This window comes from Gastrolobium bilobum, unplaced genomic scaffold (genome assembly GCF_033153095.1).
Source record: "Gastrolobium bilobum isolate Gb01-03AN ecotype WA unplaced genomic scaffold, APGP_CSIRO_Gbil_v1 utg9915, whole genome shotgun sequence".
Lineage (NCBI taxonomy): Eukaryota > Viridiplantae > Streptophyta > Magnoliopsida > Fabales > Fabaceae > Gastrolobium > Gastrolobium bilobum.
The window spans coordinates 38,448-61,061 of record NW_026899813.1 but is presented as its reverse complement, the minus strand read 5'-3'; the positions used below and the strand labels follow the sequence as shown (position 1 = coordinate 61,061).

General features: G+C 37.9%; 1 protein-coding gene across 1 annotated transcript; it reads right to left on the bottom strand.

The window, feature by feature from the left end:
* Positions 1 to 6,352: 6,352 nt before the first annotated feature.
* LOC133293737 (plastidial pyruvate kinase 2-like) lies at positions 6,353 to 20,029 on the bottom strand. Its single transcript, XM_061492337.1, has 12 exons — positions 19,789 to 20,029; positions 19,331 to 19,618; positions 10,890 to 11,055; positions 9,843 to 9,977; positions 9,588 to 9,698; positions 9,396 to 9,484; positions 9,151 to 9,213; positions 8,858 to 9,033; positions 8,215 to 8,317; positions 7,952 to 8,100; positions 7,541 to 7,649; positions 6,353 to 6,674 (listed from the first exon to the last, which is right to left on the bottom strand). The coding sequence occupies exons 1-12, from the start codon at positions 20,017 to 20,019 to the stop codon at positions 6,567 to 6,569; spliced, it is 1,728 nt and encodes a 575-aa protein (XP_061348321.1). The 5' UTR covers positions 20,020 to 20,029; the 3' UTR covers positions 6,353 to 6,566.
* Between the last annotated feature and the right edge of the window lie 2,585 nt (positions 20,030 to 22,614).

The window sequence follows — 22,614 nt, the reverse complement described above, 5'->3', positions numbered from 1 at the left end:
CCGTCTGGTAAGCTTCAACCACTTGAGATTCCGGAATGGAAATGGGAGAGCATTTCCATGGACTTCATTGTGGGTTTATCGAAGACTCAGGCTGGTTGTGACTTTATATGGGTCATTGTGGACAGATTGACCATGTCTGCCCACTTTCTTCCGGTGAAGGTGAGCTTCACTACTGAGCAGTTGGCCAGACTTTATGTTCGCGAGATCGTGAGGCTTCACGGGATTCCCGAGAGTATTATCAGTGATAGGGACCCGAAGTTCACATCTTGATTCTGGGAGGCGCTGCAGGAAGCTTTTGGTACTCAGTTGTGATTGAGTACAACCTATCACCCTCAGACTGACGGACAGACTGAGCGGACCATCCAGACATTGGAGGACATGTTGAGGGCTTTCACTTTGGAGCAGGGTTCAGCATGGGATAGGTACCTGCCATTGGTTGAGTTTTCTTACAACAACAATTTCCATGCTAGCCTGGGGATGGCACCCTACGAGGCGTTGTATGGTAGGAGGTGTTGGACTCCTACCTGCTGGTCTGAGGTTGGAGACAAGGAGCTTTTTGGCTTGGACTTTGTCTAAGATACTACGATGTTACTACGATGTTAAGCATCGTCCACTGGAGTTCAGTGAGGGTGAACACGTGTTTGTGAGACTTTCACCTGTCACCGGTGTTGGTCGGGCCCTCGGAGTGAGGAAGCTGAGCCCGATATTCATTGGGCCATACCAGATCACGTGGGGTAGGGTCCGTTGCCTACCAGCTTGCCTTGCCTCCAAACTTGGCCAACATCCATAACGTGTTTCACGTGTCTCAGCTTCGCAAGTATGTAATGGATCCTTCGCACGTGGTGCAACCGGATGATGTGGAGGTTCGGGAGAACTTGAAAACTCCCGTCAGATCACTCAAGATTCTCGATCGCGGCGAGAAGAAGCTTAGGAGCAAGATCATTCTGATGGTCAAAGTGCAGTGGAAAGGAAGAACTCTTGAGGAGTGTACTTGGGAGCGAAAGGACGAGCTTCTCCTAAAGTACCCGCACCGTTAATTTAGGAAATTAATTAAATAAATATGAGAATTAGAAAATAATTCCATAATTGACCCTAATAATTATGAGAAGGCTTAAATAATATAGTAATTGATTAATAATACTGAAAGTCACTTTTCGGACGAAAAGTGCAGATACCGGTTCTGCTCCACGGTATAAATGCGTACCGATGAAGTATCCCGGAAAATTATAATAAGTATGTGAATATTCCTAGAATAATATATAGGAATAGTATGTCAAGTTTCATGTCAAAATAATGAGAACTGGTGCCAGAACTGATACTGGCTATGTAAAAGCGCGTACCAGAAAAGTACTGCAAAAAAATAAAAATAAAAATATGAAAAATCTTAGAAAAATGGTTAGGTTCAGAATCCCAAGTTTGAGATTAAAAAGATAAGTGTAGCTATTAACACTAATAATGCGCGATTAAACTTAAGCACGCCTATAAATACACAAGGGCACATGATCCTAGGTCAGCTTTTCATCTTCTACGTAGCATTTTCTGAACCTAGGGAGGCAGCCACCTTCTCCCATCTTCTCTCCTCCATTGAAGCTCCAAGAGAGCACCTTCCCACTTAGTTCCTTCACCAAAGTTGCTTATAAGAGTGTGCTCTAGCCATGGGTGGGAAAAAGTCCAGCCATTTCTGAGTTGTGGGTGTTGTGGTGAGTTAGGGAGCTGCTGACTTTGAGGTTGTGAGGTGTGGGAGCCATCTTCATGCCATTTTAAGCTTCATGGTGCCATTTTGATGGAGAAAGGTCCAACCTTGTAGTACATTTTCGTGCTCTTGCAAAGTCAGAACCTTTGAGCCTTGTTAGAGAGCTCCAAGAGCCTATTTTTCTGCTCAGTTTGAGCTCTATAAGTATACCTTGAACATTCTCTTTGAAATTTCATGAAAATAGCTTGTTTATGCTATGAAAAGAGATAACTTTAATCGTTCAAGCTTAGGATTGTTAATCTAGGGTTAATAAGTGTTAATGAACATCTGTTTTGGTTCAAAACTGAATCTTGGATCAATGGGAGCCATTTTCACTTCGGTTTATGCAGAAAAATTCTGCAGAGAACTGTTATGCCCGCGTGGTAATCGATTACTTTTAGTTGGTAATCGATTACCATGTTCAGTAACCGATTACCTTATTTTGTGGTAATCGATTACCATGTTCAGTAATCGATTACCATGTCCATGGTAATGGATTACCCCTTGTGAAAATGACCAGAAACCAATTTTATGTGTCAGAAAGTCCTCATTTGGGCATGATGGCCTAGGAAGTTTGTGTTACTATTGGGAAACAGTGATACCTTTTATTGAGGGACTTAATGCTTGATAATTATTCACTAGAAAAGATGTAAACGAAAAAGGAATTGTTGTCATAATGAAATGAACCTTTAAAGTATGGTTATTGATGATGTTTCTGATATAAACAGATTGTGATTGTGCTGTTTATGGACATTGAGCTAGTGTGAGCTTGGCTTGGATAGTTAGCTTGTGAGGTAAGCTTTCGTGTCCTCGGTTTAGCCATTGTTGGTTCCACCATACCACATGGGGGATGGTTTATATGCATGATGTGTTTTCATGTATTGATTTATTGAAATACTTTTGAGCTGTTAAGTGCAAATGCCTATGATATGTATGTGGTGTTTGCCTAGACGGGATTAAGTTCCTGTGGGCAGGTACGACATTGGCGTGTACTATTGTGGGTTGTAGACGTACGTACATCCTACACTTCCTCTAATCAGTAGAATAGTTAACACACATGACATGATGATATGCTGCATTGCACTGGTTTTGGAACTTATACTGTTAAACTGCTTTTGGAACTTATATTGCACATGTAAGTGAGCTTGGGGTGGAAGATCCTTGAGGACCCCTTGTCTTACTTAGATTTCTGTTTAGAGATCTCACCCCACGTTTGGGGCACCATTTTCAGGTTCAGGTAACTCGGGGGTTAAGACCTCGGGCGGCAGGAGGCCGGAGCTTAGTTGATTGATGTTTATCTGTTTATGCTGATTATGCTTGGATGCTGGATTATGTCTGTTGCTATTATGTGTTTAGCTTCATCTTATGGATTATTGTGTGGAGACTCTGTTGGCTATGTTGCCTTATTTGGTGAGCATGGGGGTTGTCCATGCCACATTGACTTGACTTTATGCTTTTAGATTCGAGTTGTATAATTGTATCAGAATTATGTCTGGTCTACATGTTGTAGTTTCGTGACTTAGATACTCACATATATTTATGTATTCAGATAATTCAGTTAGCTGTCTATTTGCAATTTACATACAGACAATATTTTGAAAGTGATTAAGTAATCAACTTGGTAATTGATAATGACGTCATAATTGAAAAGAAAAAGATATTCCGCAATTTTAATTAAGCGTGGCTTAATATGATGACATGTTAACAAACCGGGTATACACGGGGTGTTACAATAAGTATTCGAATACTTTTGTTCCAAGAAAAGTATCCATACTTTTACTAAACCGGTATCTGCATATTTTTCATGATTTTTCGGGATACTTCATCGGTACGCATTTATACCGTGAGAGAGAACCAGTATCTGCATTTTTCGTCAGAAAAGCGACTTTCAATATTATTAATCGCTTACTATAATTATTTAAGCTTTCTCATAATTATTAGGGTCAATTATAGAATTATTTTCTAAATTCACACTTAATTAATTTAAATTCTTAAATTAACAGTGCGAGTTCTTGCACGTACGAATATATTTTTTTGTAGGTTACAGGGAATAGGACACACAACCACACACTCACACACACCCACACCACTAGGCTAGCCCTAGTGGATCACGTACGAATATATTGTGTGTGAGTGTGTAATTTTTTTTAAAGAAACATAAACTATAATTAGATTATATCTATAATTTTTTAACATTATTTCGTATTTTATTAGACCTAAAATTTTGTGTATTTGAATTAGTTTTTTAAAGATTTTTTTCTTTCAAAAGTTACTTTTTATAACTTAAGAAATAACTGAAACAATTGTTTGTCAATTTTACTCTTAATTTTCTAAAAAAAAATTAACTAATTAGCATGAAAATTTTAAAACATATTTTTAATTAAAAAATAATTTTCTTAAAAATTGCACGATTAAAATGGTCTACATTTATGTAATAAAAAATATCACAAACATGGATGAGAACTTTTGTCGTTTGCTCTATCCAAGATTGTCTCGATCAGTAAACACAGTTATATCTTAATGGAAATGAATCCTCCCTGATAAAATTTTACATGAAAAGATCATTTAAAATTTTTATGTGTATCTATTTCTTTATTAATGTTGACAAATTATAATTGAATCTCACTTATTTAATGCATATAAAAAAAAATTCACAAGACGATGTGAAATTTTAATATGAGAAGATTCATTCCCTATCTTAATAGATTACAGCAAATAGAATTATTAAATGATTTAATGTTTCTACTTTTATTACACAATTTATTTTTTTTTGTCACATTCACCTAAAAAGAATAAAATAGCAACCAGACAAACATCCACCCTAGATTAAAAGCCTTGTCTACCCAAAAATAAATGAAATGATTTATTTCTATAAATTTAAATGATACATGCTCTATTCCTATCCCGTTTTCGTATGTTTCGTCTTCATTTTAGGTAATGTCAATTTACGGGATCCGTAAAGCTGTTCGTAAATATCATGCATCATTTTCCTATCACGACGCTGGAGGTGCGCTATATATATGGGACTACCATGTTACAAGTGAATACATTTATAAAAAGGGCTTTATTTGTCTTCTGTTAGGAGGTGTTTGGTTGAGGAGAAATTTTTATGAATAATAGAAAAATGTGATGGATAGGGAAATGGTTGGAATGTGAGTTTGGTAGGAAAATATAAAAAAAGTTGTTTGGTTTGATAAAATTTTGATGGGGAAATTAGGTAACTTTTATGAAGTCTATGTTTGGGTGTAGGTAAAATATAGATAGGAAAAATAATTGATATTACAAAAATAACCCTGTATTTAAAATTTTTTCAATTGGTCATGCTGCCCTTAACCCGTTCGGGACCGTGTTTTTCATCCTCACAGTGAACGAATACAAAATATATTTTGTTGAAGAGCATAAAAAGTTACACCGCCATCACCCGAAGGACGCAGAACTCAGAAAAAAAAGGAGCAAGTTCTAAAGGAAAGCTGTGAAAAAAATTTGCGAGTTAGAAAACAGAAAAAGAGACAGAAGAGATGCAAGAAGAAGACACACTGTTTGCCATTACTTAGAACTATCACTAAAAGACCATCCACTATTGTGCTTCATCGAAAGCCCCCACATCATCTTGTCATCGCCGTCGAGTGGCCTTTGCGCTATTAGAGGTTGGAGGGGTCTTTCACCAAGGAGTAACACCCTATTAAATCTGAATATACAAAGATTCAAGATACCTCTGCTAAGTCATTTGAATTCACGGGAATAGTATGAGAAATAAAAATAGGAATTTGAGACGTTGAAACTTTTTGGCGGTTTGTGATTAGAATGCAGATTTTGCAGACATCTACGTATGCCACTTGCAGACAGCTACGAATACAAAATATACCGTGTTGCCAAGCTCCTTTCGCGCGCTTAAAGTGAGGATAAGCTCGTCTTTTGCATAGAATGGAGTATGACCAATTTAGGCTGCTTTTCATGAATACCATCCTGTCATTGGGTTTCTTTAGCCGGCTAAATAGAGGGAGATACATATGCAACATGGTTTGATAGGAAACTCATTTAGGTAGGTAAGTTTGACAAATCCTTCAACCAAACATTGTTAGCTTAGATGCCTATGAATTATTTCCCTATCAATCTCAACCAAATCCTTAAACCAAACACCCCATTACAGAAATTTTTTATCTCCAGCGATAGATACAAGTGAGCAACGGGTCCCATTAAAAGAAAAAAAAAATATGAATGGACCCACAACTTTTTAGGTCTGCAGGAAAAAGTATTATCTCCTTTAGAAGGAGACTAATAGATCCCTTATAAAAAATAAATAAATAAAAATGAGAAGTTGTTTCCCCATAAATAAAATAAAAAGTGAAAGCTTTCTATTCTTTTATTTTTTTTTCCCTTCGAAACTCGGTTGAATTAAGAAAAGCAAAAAGAAGAGCAAGACGTTGAAATATAACGATACAAAAAAGATCTGTACATTCTTTTAAGCAGCTCAAAGATATGCTAACTTTTATACAAAATAAAAAAAGATATGCTAACTTGGTTGTTGAATGTAAACTACATAAAAATCAGTCCTTGATGGTTGAGAGCAATTCTCATTTGAATTTATCATCAAAATTTCAATAACATGTAACACACGTTGTCAGTGGCAAATTTAAAAGCATAACAAAATTTTAGAGAAAAAAATATTGCCAATAAAAATAGAAGAGAAGATGAAACTTAGAAAGGAAGCAAAACCACGAAAAAGCAAGACTGGCATCATGCAGCTAAGAGGGAAAAAGATGATGCTCTTCTAAAATTAAAGGTAACGTGTCTTGAAATATGACTAGCGATCACTCTCCGTCATTCTTTTTGTCTACACTTTCCTGACCTGGATATTGTGAGTGGATTGGAACCTCCATATGGGTTGCCTACCACTTTGCACAAGTGCCACTTCTTCTCCTTGCTTCACCATTCCTTGCTTCTGCACATCAAAACCATTCAAATGTGATCATAAAGAAACAAGAATAGATAGGGCAATGGTAAGATAAGCCTTAGTTTAAGCAGTTTTGTGCGAGTACTCTCTTAGTGCAGAAGAATTTATTCAGTTAGTGGCATCCCAGAAAAAATTCAGCAATCACATTCAAAGTGTATTTGACTAGTTAATGATTTTCATGTAATAGCCACAAATTTAAACAATGAAATCATAAATTGAGTTTATATTCAGTACAAGTTTAAGAATCCATTTAAAAGAATTGCTTTTTCTTTGATGGTCAAAAGCCCATAAAAAGGAATTGGAGAGCCAAGTGTCCCTACTCACTAGTTGCATAGCACAAAAAAATGCCTGTCAAAATCAAGGTTAGTTAATAGAATCAGTGGACATTCCCATAGTTAATAACCAGTAGCTAGAAGTTCATACAAAGGGCCATTTTTAAAGTATAACATGCATGAATAGACCCAGACACAATTATATCTGGAATTGTATCAGGAGGGGGAAATCAGGGAGTGGATCCTCTTTATGCGTTGGTTAATATGACCATGTCATGTGGGAAGATCCTAACCATTCATGGGTGAATCAATGGTGATGGGGAATGAGAGAGAAAAAATATTAGAATAAAGAGTGACAAGATCATGACCATTGATTTGCCCATGAATGGTTAGGATCCTTTCACATGACATGATCATGTGAACTAACGCATGACATGATCCATTTCCAGGAAACCATATGAAGATTTTAAAATCGGTTAAAACTTCAAACCGCCATTTATCATGTTACTTGTTAGAACTTAGAAGTACTTTGAACCCAGTTAGGAAATAACTCAACCACTGTATACGTCCCCAAAACATTACCTGCAGCAAATCCAAGGCTCTTGTGAAAGTCTCTTCAGCATCATCACCGAATTTCATGTATATAGGACAGACTCCTTGATATAAAGCCAGCCTTTGTTGTACCCTCTTCCTGAAAGACCAGCAAAATCAGGTAGATATTAAATCTGTCATTCTATTAAAGAAGATACATGCAAACTGATTCACATTTTTTCAATACATATGTCAACAAAACAAAAGAAATCAACTCATAGGTAAACTGCTACTTTTAACAGCTTCTGGAAAAGCATAACAGTTATAAACATTTAAAGAAGTTTATTCATAAGATATATTTTCTGGAAATCCTTTCCCTTATTATGTACGGATATTTTCCCAAAATTTTCAAAAAAACCAAGTTTTCTTATCAATAAGGGAAAGGATAAAAAACGAACTCACTCATCTGTAAAAGCAAATATGGTTCCGGAAGGACGATAGTGGCTCAGTAGGATAGCCATGAAACCCGTTCTAGTGAAGACAACAGTTGAGGTTCCAAGGGTGTTAGACATCATGGTTGCATGGTATGCAAACATCTCGCTCATGTGATTCTACATAGGACCATACGAAAAAAGATTTACAGATTTTATTGGTGACAATCAAATGAGAGTGCAATGGATACAATAAAATGATCATTGTGGCAACAAGATAGATCAACGTGAAACCTTGAACACTTGACCGATATTAGGTGGCATTTGACCAGCTGGTATGGTGGCTTCTGTCCGTAATGCCACTGTATGCATTACTTTCACAGCTTTTAGAGGGAACCTGCATTATAATAAATTGAATCATTCTGGTTGGCTAGATAATGAAAACAATCAATCAATTGCATTATTTTCATAGTATCAGTTCATGCCCCTGCTTATTTATAAATTTAGAGACATTTCCAGTTAAGGCCCTGAGTTGTCCACAAGGTCACTTACCTGCTACTACTAAAATACAAAGACACAATACTCAAACATTTAAAGTCGCATATACTTACCCTCAATAATGCACAATATTAAAATCCCAAACTATCTTAAGGTAACACTAACTTTTGTTAAGACCAACTTCTCTTTGCTTTTTTTGTATTTTTGGTGCTTAACTGAGTGATTAACTTGTATGAACTCAAATAGGAGATATATAACAAAAAAAATATTTAATACTTGTGTTATTTTGCCTTTTTTGGCCTGGGAGAAGACCATAGAAGAAGAGAAAAAGGTTTGAACAGGAAGGAAAAAAATGTCTCCAGGCCTTACCGAGACCTACTCCCTAGACTAGCCTTTCAAAGTAATTGGGCATGTGGGGACAGCGAAAGCTATTACTTACTTTCCATGAGCAGTTTCTCCAGACAACATTATTCCGTCAGAACCTTCTCGAACAGCGATTGCTATATCTGACACCTCCGCCCGTGTTGGAGTTGGGTGAACAATCATGCTTTCCAGCATATTTGTTGCCACAATAACAGCCTTTCCCATGCTACGGCACAAGCTGATAATCTCTTCCTGCATTAACACGCATTATGGATGTGAAGATGAGCTCAACGACCAGTTACATAAATAATACCAATTGATACTTTTCTTTATGCACTGATTTCTCAGTTCTTTTGAAAAGGAGTTTACCTGCAAAAGTGGAACCTCTTCAATAGGGAGCTCAGCACCAAGATCTCCTCTGGCAACCATAGCCTAAACAGGAAGGCAAAAGTACACAGGTCAACATCAACAATCAATAAAGCAGTACGCCACAAAAACCACTAAGCAAAATACATTGAACTGTAAAGAAGATTTTTGTATTTACAATATATTCTAAATCGCCCACACAATCAAGCAGAAAGCATAAAGAAATAATGCAAGGATAGGGTTAGCACCCCATCAGACGCAGTGATAATTGAATGCAGGTTTTGTATAGAGTCGGCACTTTCAATTTTTACGATGACATGTATATCAGCACCACAGCCTGCAGTATTGAATGGGAAGATTATCATATTTATGATTTAAACATGCAGCAAAGTAATCAGATAAATTTTAAAAAGTATTTTTGAATTTTTTTTAATATTTACTCTTCAAATACTTCTTCAGTTCATGAACGACTTCAGCATCCTTAACAAAGGAAACAGCATAGAAGTCAACTTGGTTATCCACTCCAAATTTGATATCATCCCAATCCTTTTCTGCAACAAATAAATGTGAAGATTATATCCATAGGAAACCACCATAACATCAATCCCACCAAGTACCCTCACACATAGAGGCATGCAGAAAGAGATAGACAATAGAAAATCATCAAGAATGGGATTAATAATCTGAACTCTAACCAGTGATTGAAGGCAGCGTGGCACTTTTTCCTCTAACATTCAAGTGTCTCCTTGACTTGAGCTCGCCTCCATCAACAACTTCACATTTCACAGAATCCTGTGTCTTAGACTTAACCACCATGGACATCATACCGCCTATATCATACATCAAGAATCATTAGTTCATCGAAGCATTATTCACCTAGAGCATACATCAAAGAGTGAGCAAAATTGCCTTTTCACCTTAAACTTCCACCATTTTTTAGAATAAAAAGACAAGGTATCCTATAACTATAAGAGTGCTAAATAAGTTGTTGACAGCGTTGAACATTTTATCTCCCCTATCAAATTCTTCATTAGAAAAACATCATCATTACATCCTTCAACAGTTTGGGTTATTTTATATGTTGATTGAAACTTATGTGAGAAAAATAAATTATAATTAAGGCCCTATGGATCTAAACAGCATGCTATGACCTGTCCTCCACAAACGAGGGTGGAAGGCAGGATAACAGGATCCAAACATGTTTGTTTCAAACTTAATAATGAAAGTATACAATAGATTGCAAGACATGCAATGATGCAAATGCTCTCTGATACGATCCTAGTCAGCAAAGAATTTAGAAGGGTGTACAAAAGAAAGAGAAGCGGGGGAATATTGCATAATGCTAAGTCAGCAAAAGTTGTTAGGAGTGGAGATTATGCAATATTCCCCCGCTTCTCTTTCTTTTGTACACCCTTCTAAATTCTTTGCTGACTAGGATCTTATCACTCTCATCCTTAAACCAGAACATGTTTGTTAGATCAAAAAGCTATCCATGTATCTCAATTATAAACAGATCAAAAAACAAAGTGATAACATTTTCACCAGAAGGTGTCTTTGGGAGACCAATTCTAAGAATACATTATTTTTATAATTACCAGCTTTGCCCCCCATTGCAGGACAAACTCTTCCATAAACTACACTACTCCAGTGTTTGAGTTTCTGACTTATCAATCCAATGAGGATGGCACAAAGTTTTAAGTAATTTTCACATTTTAATTGATAATTTCATTTCATAACCATACCATCAACCAGAAGCATGTCCCCCACTTCCACATCATTGACAAAATCATCATAGTTGACACTAACACAGTCTGCAGTTCCAACACCTCTCTGAATAGTAAAAGTGAATTCCTGCCCAGGTTCTAAATTAATTGGCTGTGGCAAATCCCCACTCCTAACCTCAGGACCCTGAAAAAAAAAAAAAAAATATCAGAAATCACAGAAACAAATACTCTTGATTTGAAAAGAATAATTTTTTAGATAAATTGTGTATAAGCTGCACACTTTCTCATGTATATTTGGATTTAGCTTATTTTGTGGGAACAGTGACCATTTTGCCACGCCTGGCAAAAAAATTTACCAGACTGCCACGCCAACAGTAAATTTTGCCAAAATGCCACGCGGCATATTTCGCTACACTGTGTAGTGAAATATGTTTGCATATAATTCGCTACACAGTGTAGCGAAATATGCCATGTCAGGACACGTGTCATTTTTGCTGACTGCACAGCCTGACATGGCATATTTTGCTACACTGTGTAGCGAATTATATGCAAACATATTTCACTACACAGTGTAGCGAAATATGCCGCGTGGCATTTTGGCAAAATTTACTGTTGGCGTGGCAGTCTGGTAAATTTTTTTGCTAGGTGTGGCAAAATGGTCACCCTCCCTATTTTGTGTTCAAAACAACTTATAATCAAAATTTCAATGAGAGCTTTTTTAATTTTTATTTTTTAAAAAAGCAATTATTCTCACAAATTTAATCAAAACCAAACAATATAATTCTTATTATAGCTGAAATACGGATGTTAAGGTGAATGTGTGGTCTTACAAAGATGGAGATGATAAGAAATGGAGATATCAAAGAGTACGAGTAGCACCGGTGGCAGAAAAGACGAGCGAACATAGATTAAGATTGTTTGGGCATCTTCTTCGAAGACCCCTAGATACTCATATAAGAACAAAAGTTTGTTACTAAGAGCAAGACACAAAGAGAGGAAGAGGTTGGTCGAGACTTGCTTGTGGGAAAGTAGGAAAACAAAACTTAAGGAGTGGAAAATAGATTGGAGTACTATTTGTTTTAGGATGGAATGGACGAAAGTCATTAGCATTGGGGGGGGGGGGGTTAGATTTGTTATTTCCAATGTTTTGGATGGCCATTTTTAGTCCTTTTTCCCTTTACTTATTGTCTTATTTTTCCTGATTTCTATTTATTTCATTTTATTTTTACTATTTATTTGTATATTTCCAATCTATTCTAGCTTTTTATTCGGTTCATCGAACATCGATCCCAACTAGTTTGGGATAAAGATGATTTTGATATTGCTGTTGTAGTTAACAGCGCAACTCATTCAATGAAGGTGGGTTTTAGACTTTTAGTGAGGCTGAAACCAAGAAGTTGGCTCCATGTAGGCTATCGGCCACTATTGCATCCCATTGTGGTGCTTCGCACCACAATATAAAGTGCTCTACTACAAGCATTCAGGAAGGGCACCATGGTCTGCTAAGCTGTTATAGCAGCTATTATGCTTGCAATTGATAACAACCTTGTTTAAGATAAGATTAGGTGATAGGCTTCTGTTTGGTGTAAACCCATTATCTCTTTAAGGGGGTACCCTAAAGAGATATTCAAAGGGACAGGGTGGCTTTGCGCCAATGATGTTTTCTCTTTCTTATTTGTTTTATTTCCCTTTTTTTTTGGTGCGGAGTACCCCTTAGGCTTTGGTCTATTCTTGTACTTTTCTTATCTACGCCTTAATGAGTTTCTTTTTATTAAAATAAAATCCTAACAAAGACCTATATACAAATATATCACATTCTCAATTTCTCATTTGTTAAAGAAAGGGGACAAATTGAAATTATCACCCAGCAAATAGAAGTAAGGCAAGCCCAGTATAGTTGGAGTCACGCATGCATGTGGCATCTGGTGCTGTAAAGCTACCGCACTGCATAGGGTTCAAGGAAAGGTTTTAATAGGCAGACTTACCTTGCATTTGCAAGAGGTATCAAACTCATTGTACCATAAAATCATGGTACCGACAACAAAATAAATAAATAACAATAAGTGCCTACTGATATTTGTCAGCTACTTAATCACTGAGCAAAGCACTGACATTTGAGGTTATGATATTTTACACCAAAAAAGAGCACCATTAATTTGTGGCATGAGTAAATAAAAATGCAATCTATATGTAGACCAAGTCATTATCGGGGAGGGAGCCACTCCTACCTTGTCCCTTTGTGAAATACAGGAAAGAGAGGGACTAGTATCAAACAAAGTAGCCCCTCACATTTGCCTTGCATGTTCTCTCCTATAACAAGCCAAACTACAACTTAAACAGTACAATGTATTGAATGTACTTATAAGAGAAAGACATAAATGAAATTATTTATGAGGAGCATTGTATCAATCAGTCATGGTATGCAGGAGATTTCATATTTTCACCTACAAGCTTAGTTACAGGTAAGACTAAGAATATGAACTAGGCATACCCTGTCATATTATCTCATATAGTTTAATCAATAATTCAAACTACTTTTCGCCTAGAAAATTTAATCAACACCAATGAAGAGGAATACTAAACACCATCTGTCATAATCATCATGGAGGGTGCTGCAACGAAATGCCAAAAGAACTAACAAGAAAAATGGAATCCATTTCATTGCAGCACCTTCCACGATGGTCATTATACAAGTCATCTCATCTCCTGTATGTAGTATATTACACCCAAAATTATTGATCATACCTTTTGTCTGTAGGGATAATGCATGTACCAATCAAACTTGAAAAAAAAGTTAAAATTTCATTTTAACCAGTGTGTCTTTTTGATAGGGACCCTAAACCAGGAAGAGAGGTGATGGACATCCATGGAAGCGAGGGAGGAGAATACAAGATAAAGGGACCAGAGAGGAAGAAGAACACGCAACTGAGGAGGGGTGACCGAGTCAAGCTTCCAGCTAGGTGGCCCAAGGATTATGTGCTTGATACACGTGGGTAGGATGTGTCAAGGAAGTATTCGACCGCTCAGTGTGTGGCTGGGCTGAGTGTAATAAGTCAGCAAGTATAACTTGGGCTGAATATAATAAGTAGGACTTGATGTGTATTGGGCCACTTCGTTTTAGCCCATTATCCATGTATTTCTGTTTCAGTATAATAGGTGGGAAGGAACGGTGAGGGGGTAGCTAAAACCTTGTAACAAACTTGTTTTCTTCTTCATCTCAACTTCTGGAGTAATCAGCAAACTCGAATTGCTGAAATATAATATACGTTGTTTCTTTAATTCCTTGTTCGCGTGTGAAGTAATAGCTTGAGGCTATCATTTTGGTGCATTCACTGAGAGGCAACTTCTGATCTTGACCATGGCAGAAAGAACTTGCAGCACTGTTAAGCAAGGTGCAATCGATGAATGCTTAAATCGACTGGCACATCATGACGAGCAGTTTAATGCACTGGGTAACCTGTTGAAGGAAATGAACATGAAGTTAACCTTGGTGGAAGCCAAATTGGACCAGAATCAGAAAAATAAAAATAAGACAGAAGGAACATCACAGGGAGGATTGGGAGATTTATTCGGGATGAACGCATTCAAATCCGTGAAACTAAGCATACCTCGTTTTTCTGGTGGTAATCCAGAGTCGTGGATCCATAAAATCCAGCAATTCTACGGGTTTCACAACCTCACAGATACAGAGAAATTCACGTTAACATCCTTCCACATGGATCGATCTGCAGAGGAATGGTACCATTGGATGGATCGCAATGGTAGATTAAGAGCGTGGGAACAATTTCTGGTGGCATTACGCGCCAGATTTGGACCTTCTCGCTACCGTGATCTGAGAGGAGAATTAGGACGTCTGGCTCAAGTGACAATTGTTGCTGAGTATCAAACACAGTTCGAGCAATTGGCTAATCAGGTGATTGGAATCGATGATGTAAGTCTCCAGAGCTATTTTGAATCTGGGCTCAAACCAGAAATACGTAAAGAGATTCGTATGCATTTACCTGCAACTTTAGAGCAGGCTATTGACTTGGCAAAGTTAGTTGAAGATAAGATTAATGATAAAAGTCCTATAAGATGATTTAACAACAGAAACACTTTTGCATCTGGAGGAGTGAACCAACCGGGGCTTTTACCTACATCCCAACGTCTAATGCTCTGAGCACGGCAGTAAAGAAAGAAAATATACCCATCAAAAGATTGACTACGGCAGAAATGGCAGAGAAAAGGGAGAAAGGGTTGTGCTATTATTGCGATGAAAAGTTTAACAGGACCCATGTGTGTAAGGGGAAAATGTTCATTCTGGTTGTACAGGATGAGGGAGAAGAATCAGTGGGCATTCATGCTCATGAATTGGGGCTGGAACACGAGGTTACTAATGAGAAGATAGGAGGAGATGAAAGAGAGATTAGCTCCATACCAGAGATCAGCTTACATGCCATGGCTGGTCAACACTCCAATAGCACCTTACGGGTGAAAGGGAGAATCAATAATACAGCAGTTCAAATTCTGGTGGAAGGGGGATCGACCCACAATTTCATACAAGATCGATTGGTCAAATTCTTAGGCCTCGAAACCAGACCAACCCATAAGTTTCAAGTCTTGGTAGGTAATGGAGAGGTGATGAATTGTCTAGGGGTGTGCTCTCGAGTTTCCTTAGATATTCAAGGCCATGGATTCTGTCCCGATTTGTATGTGTTACCTATACAGGGAGCTGAAGTCGTTTTGGGTGTACAATGGTTGTTCGAATGGGGGGATGTGACCATCAACTACATACAGTTGGTGATGAAATTTGAGAAAGATGGCCAGCTAGTGGAAATCAAGGGGGAGTCCAATGTGAATATGGAAGCCATTCAACTGAATCAATTGCGCAAGCTGACTTCATCTCACTCAGTTGCTTACTTGTACCAGTTGCAGGCTATAGAACACACCAGTGAAAATTTGCAATATGCGGACCAGGAGTTAGATGGCCAGGTACAACAAGTCTTGCAGGAATTTGCAAATTTATTTGAGAAGCCATCCAGTTTACCCTTTTCCGCGAGGAAGATCACCGAATTCATCTGGTACGTGAAACCACAACAGTTAATGTCAGACCATATAGGTATCCCCATTTTCAAAAGACTGAGATAGAAAAAATGGTCAAAGATATGATGGAGTCAGGAGTGATCAGACGTAGTTTAAGTCCTTTCTCGTCTCCTGTCTTACTAGTCAAGAAGAAGGATGGGACCTGGCGGTTTTGTGTGGATTACCGAGCCCCCAATCAGGTGACAATAGCCAACCGGTTTCCAATCCCCACTGTAGACAAAATGCTGGATGAACTATCTGGAGCCACAGTGTTTTCCAAGTTGGATCTGAGGTCCGGCTACCACCAAATCCGAATGGCTGAACAAGATATCTATAAGACAGCATTTCGCACCCACGAAGGCCACTACGAATTCGTAGTCATGCCTTTTGGCCTAACCAACGCACCAGCTACTTTCCAGGGAATCGTGAACTCGATACTTAAACCTTTCTTGAGAAAATTTGTAACTGTTTTCTTTGATGACATTTTGGTGTATAGCAGGACCATATTGGATCATTTGGGACACCTACGGGCAGTGCTTAGTTGTTTACAGGAGAACCAACTTTATGCAAAAAGGGAGAAATGTTCATTTGGCCAATCGGAGGTGGAATACTTGGGACATGTGGTTGGAGCCACAGGAGTACGGCCAGATACAAAGAAAATCAGGGCTATCACAGAATGGAAAACCCCCACAACAGTGAAGCAATTAGAGGATTCCTGGGGCTGGTCGGGTACTATAGGAAGTTTGTTAGGGGCTTTTCTCAATTGGCAGCACCCTTGACCACACTTCTCCAAAAAGATGGCTTTCAGTGGAATGACAGTGCAACCAAGCTATGCAACAGCTGAAAGAGGTCCTCTCTAATCCACCGGTATTAGCCTTACCGGATTTCAGTAAACCCTTCGTGCTTACCACAGATGCATCAGGGATTGGAATTGGGGCAGTTCTCAGCCAAAACAATCAGCCCATAGCTTATTTTAGCCGCAAGCTGTCAACAAAAATGCAGCAGTCATCCACTTATGTTAGGGAATTATTTGCCATAACATAAAGTGTTGCAAAATTTCGTCAATACCTGTTAGGCAGTAAGTTTACAATCAGGACGGATCAGCACAGCATCAAAGAGTTGATGGCTCAGGTAATTCAAACGCCGGAGCAGCAACGCTTTCTGGTGAAGCTCTTGGGGTTTGATTATACCATCGAGTATTATCTAGAGGCTGTTAACAAGGTGGCGGATGCGTTGTCCAGAGTTCATGAGGGAGCGAAACATGAGGAGCCAGAGCAGCACTCCCTACTCACATTGACCACATTAATCAACCCACTCCTGGACTCCATCAAGGTTGAGGTCACGAACAAATCCGAGTTAGTTAGATTGGGAAAGGCAATCCAGGAGCAGAAAGAAGGCTACGAGCAATACTCTTTTAAAGAAGGGTTGATTTTCTACAAAGGCAGGATTGTTTTAGCCAGCACATCTGACATAAAGACTACCTTGTTGCATGAATTCCACTCCACGGTAATTGGCGGTCATAGAGGAGTCAAAAAAACACTACATCGAATTTCCACGCACTATTTCTGGAGCAACATGAAGCAGGATGTTCAGGAGTTCGTGCGCACCTGCCCTGTGTGTCAAGTTACTAAATATCAGCCTTTGTCTCCTGCTGGCCTTCTCCAACTGCTAGCTATTCCACATGCTGTATGGGAAGATTTGTCAATGGATTTCATAGTTGGGCTTCCCCAATCTGAAGGAAAAACAGCCATCATGGTGGTAATGAACAGGCTGTCCAAGTACGCCCATTTTTCTGCCTTGGCCAGTAACTTTACCGCTTCAAAAGTGGCTTCAGTATTCATTTCTGATATCTGTAGACTCCATGGAGTGCCTCGGTCAATCGTGTCAGATAGGGATCGCATTTTTATCAGCAAATTCTAGCAAGAGATATTCCGATTGAGTGGTACCCGTCTTCATTTCAGTACCGCGAATCACCCTGAAAGTGATGGACAGACAGAGGTCACTAATCGAGGTTTAGAGCAATATTTACGCTGCTATACAATGGAGAATCCTCAGAGTTGGGTTCAGTACTTATGATGGGCAGAGTTTTCATATAACTCTTCCTATCATTCGTCCATCGGATCCACTCCCTTCCAGGTCCTCTATGGCCGTTTACCCCCTGCTCTGCAACCGTATGATGGAGAGTCTTCTCAGATTGAAGCCGTGGAGACCCTTTTAACACAGAGGGATGTTATTATCCGCCAAATCAGGGAAAATTTACACCGGACTCGTCAGAGTATGAAAAATCAAGCTGACAAGCACCGCTGTGACATCCAGTACGCGGTGGGAGAGCAAGTTTTGGTCAAGCTCCAGCCTTACCGACAGAAATCAGTCAGGAACCAGACATTTTCGAAGCTCCGTCGAAGGTATTATGGCCCTTTTCTTATCACCGAACACATCGGAGCGGTTGCTTATCGCTTGGCACTCCCTGAAGGATCGAAAATACACCTTGTGTTTCACGTATCTTTACTCAAAGCCTTCAGACAAAATCTGTCCTTTCATCCACAACCGCTACCAATAGAGACCTGGGAAAATCACCCAGTGACAGATCCGCTTGCCATAGTGCGTTCTCGGACCATTTCAAGTGTTAAAGGCTAGGACTTGCAGGTTCTAGTCCAGTGGCGAGGACTTCCGCTTGAAGACGCGTCGTGGATGTCAGCGTCTGAGTTCTGTCAAGCGTTTCCCCAATTCAATCTTGAGGACAAGATTGACTCTTTAAGGGAGGAGGGATTTGATAGGGACCTTAAACCAGGAAGAGAGGTGATGGACATCCATGGAAGCGAGGGAGGAGAATACAAGATAAAGGGACCAGAGAGGAAGAAGAACACGCAACTGAGGAGGGGTGACCGAGTCAAGCTTCCAGCTAGGTGGACCAAGGATTATGTGCTTGATACACGTGGGTAGGATGTGTCAAGGAAGTATTCGACCGCTCAGTGTGTGGCTGGGCTGAGTGTAATAAGTCAGCAAGTATAACTTGGGCTGAATATAGTAAGTAGGACTTGATGTGTATTGGGCCACTTCGTTTTAGCCCATTATCCATGTATTTCTGTTTCAGTATAATAGGTGGGAAGGAACGGTGAGAGGGTAGCTAAAACCTTGTAACAAACTTGTTTTCTTCTTCATCTCAACTTCTGGAGTAATCAGCAAACTCGAATTGCTGAAATATAATATACGTTGTTTCTTTAATTCCTTGTTCGCGTGTGAAGTAATAGCTTGAGGCTATCACTTTTGCTGGCTATTTCTAAAGAAAAATTTAAAAACTATTCATACAATAACAGTAATTTAACAAATGCAGTCAATTAGTAGTATTCCACTAAATCATTATTGAGGAAACTATATTGCTTGAGGGAAGAACTAACCTTAGTGTCAAGCATAATTGCAATCACATTGTCCTTGGTTTGTGCATTATATTCTTTAACCAAGTCAATAACTTTTTGATGAGAAGCATGGTCTCCATGAGACATATTGAGGCGAGCAACATTCATCCCAGCCTCAGCCAGCTTCCAAATCATTTCCTTGGTATCTGTAGAAGGTCCAATAGTACATACAATCTTTGTCTTGCGCCTATACGTGGGCTTCGACCACATTCCACCCGAAGTGTCACCGAATTGCTGCACCCCACGTAAATGCTGCAAATGCTCCTCAATCTAATCACCATAACACAAAAAGGGGTCACAACAATTTCCTCAAAAACTCACAACCATTTGCATTCTCCATCATTTTCATCTTCTAAAATTTCCATACTTCCAATCATTTTCTCAACAACCAAACAATAAGTAAGTGCAAATTTATAGAAAGAGTGACAAAAAGCACGAACCTTTGGGTCATCTTCAGGTGAGACTGGGATGACTTCAGTAGGTGCAGATTTCCTTGCATTGATCTGAGAACTTCTGAAGCCAATTTTGGAGCATTTGTTCCCTTCTGATGAGAAAACCTTGGAAGAAAAAGTTGCAGGCTTTAAGAGCTTTTGAGCTCTGTCATGTGCAGATCCAGAACCGGGGCACAAAAGGGTGCTCTGAATGGATCGCGTGGCCACAACCTGTGCCATTGTTTGAGAGAGAGAGTAGGTTGGAAGGAAAAAGAAAAGGGTGTAGTGAGCTATAAGAAGAAAGATGGCAATGGAGATTGAAAAAATCGCCGCAAAATTTGGCGGAGGTTCTGAGAAGAAAAGGTTGGGACTTGAGAACGAGGAACCTCGTTTGTATCGAACAAATCAATATTTAACTTAAGACATTTGGTACGGAGAAATTTTTTTTATCCGGAATCTCGATTTTTAAAAATATAATTTTTATATTCCGTTTATGATAATATTTGAAAATTTAAAATTTAAAAAAATTTAATTTCTCAGACATTTTGAAAAAATGACGCGTACCAATGCCCTCTTAATGTTGGTTGTCCAATAAAGTTGTTATTGTCCATGCTTTTATTAAGAAACGACAAATTCAATATTTATATCACAGGAAAAGCTGTGTCATTTTTTAAAGAATTTAAAGTTGTGTTATTTTAAATGAAAGAAAAAGATAAATTATGAAGAAAAGATAGTGGACAAAAAAAAATTCATGAATTCCATATTTTTATGAGAGTAAAATAATACAAATTATATCAATTAAAATGACAAATATTTTTTCCTATATCATATGTCAACGTACTAGAAATGTCGTTTTAATATGCATGATTTTGGCCTAACAGAGAAGAAGGAGATGGTAATAGTGTAATAAGTGTAATACTTAAGAGCCAGTTTTTTTTTTTTTTAGCTTAAATGATGGCAGGTTAAAAGACTATAGATGTCAGCATACATATAAAAGTTAATTAAACTTGTTATTTCTCTCTCATGTGCTTAGGAGAGGTACGGTAACTGATATGTTTCTGAAAAAAGATTTATGCAGCAATTTGGATTAAAGTGTTAATTGTTGGCATTAAATTGAAGAAAAATATTATTTGGATCCATTACATGTAACAAAATCTTGTATCACGTGATTCTAGTGTTTTGTTTTGAATGAATAATTTGAATGGCTTATGCAGCAATTTCAAGCTCAAAAACTTAGAAAATAGAACTGGCCCAAGTCAGCATTGCTTTGGAGAATAAGATAGGAAAAAGAAAAAAAAGAAAGAGGGAAAAGGAACTATTGATGCACTCTTACCTCAATCAGAAATTTAAGACAAACTCAACGAGCCCTAACCCTTTTCTTCTCCGATCGGCCATATCAAATTAGACTGCTTAGCCATCTTGATTTCTATTATCCGTCGAACCATAACATAAACCAAGCCCTCAATTGTGATTCTTGTTGAGCTAGTAATCAACTAATCCCAATCAGTCCACCATAGCCACAAATCAAACAAACCACATATAAAGAAGAATCTTTTTTTATTTTGCGAATCTGAGGTAGTTACTGGCTGATGATGCATTGATTGATCTAATCGTGTGAGAGGAGGCACGTGGATAGTTAAAGATTAGCTCACGCAACTGATGCATTTAAGGATGGAGCGTTATAAAAAGAGATAGTGCATAAATGTAGGGGTCTTCTTCTTCCTGCTTCTTGGTTGACATTATTTTTAGAATCTGTTTTTATTTTTAGTCTTACAGTAGCAAAGCTGATCTTATGATTTAGCCTCTCCTTAGTTTGATTTTAGTTTTTAATTGTTATTTTCCTTTTGTTTCATTAACTCTTGGGGGTATGAGCTAGTCCTTTTAAAGGTTGGTTTAGGTGATACCCAAACCACAATGCTTGGATGAATGTTTGGTTTTCTGGATTTTTATGTTTTATCTTAGTTGTTTAATGCTATTTCTGTGTTTAAATTTTCTGCAGTCCAGCCGGATGTTAGAGGATTCCGGATGTTAGAGGATTATTTAGGAATTAGTTGTTGAGAAACAACTCATTCTGGACTCTGCATTAAGCTCACAGACTTGAATCAGAGATTGACGTGCGCTGTCGAATCCACGCAAATTATCGAGCTTTAGGTTTGTAGTGATAGGACAACTCGGATCGTCTCCCAAAGAACCTGCTAGAAATTAAAAATGTTCTGTAAAATAAAATATAAAAAGGGAAAGGGAGATTTTGTTGATTGGAAATTAAAATAAAAACAGAATTGAAAAAATGATTTAAAAATCAGAATTAAAAGCAATCAACGTAAGGAATTAGGATTCATTAATTTATTTCGTCATTGGATAAAAATAAATTATCAATTTGTGATTAACCCCAATTAAATTCGGAATCCTCAAATTCAATTGGAAACTCTCTCGAGACTATCGCCTAGTGTTTGGTTGAATACAATATTTAAACTATGCAATCGCAGTAATTTAAATCTGTTCAAATTATGTTCATTGGTTAATTAATCTGATCATTAGATCTAATGATCAATTTTCCTTTATAGAATGCAATCGCATTATTCAGTTTGAATACCTACAATCGCATGATATTCAATCTGAATTGGAAAAAAATGAAATTGATTTAAAAAATTTAAATATATCCTCTGAAATAAACTAACGAACCTTTAATCCTAAGATTGATTAAAGGTGTTTAGCCCAGCATCGCAAGGTTAAACATCAATCAATATAAAATAAAAGAGAAGAAGAAGATGAAAAGAAAAGAATGCAGAATCTTGAATTTCAAAGAAAGACTTCCAAACAATCGTTTAATCCAAA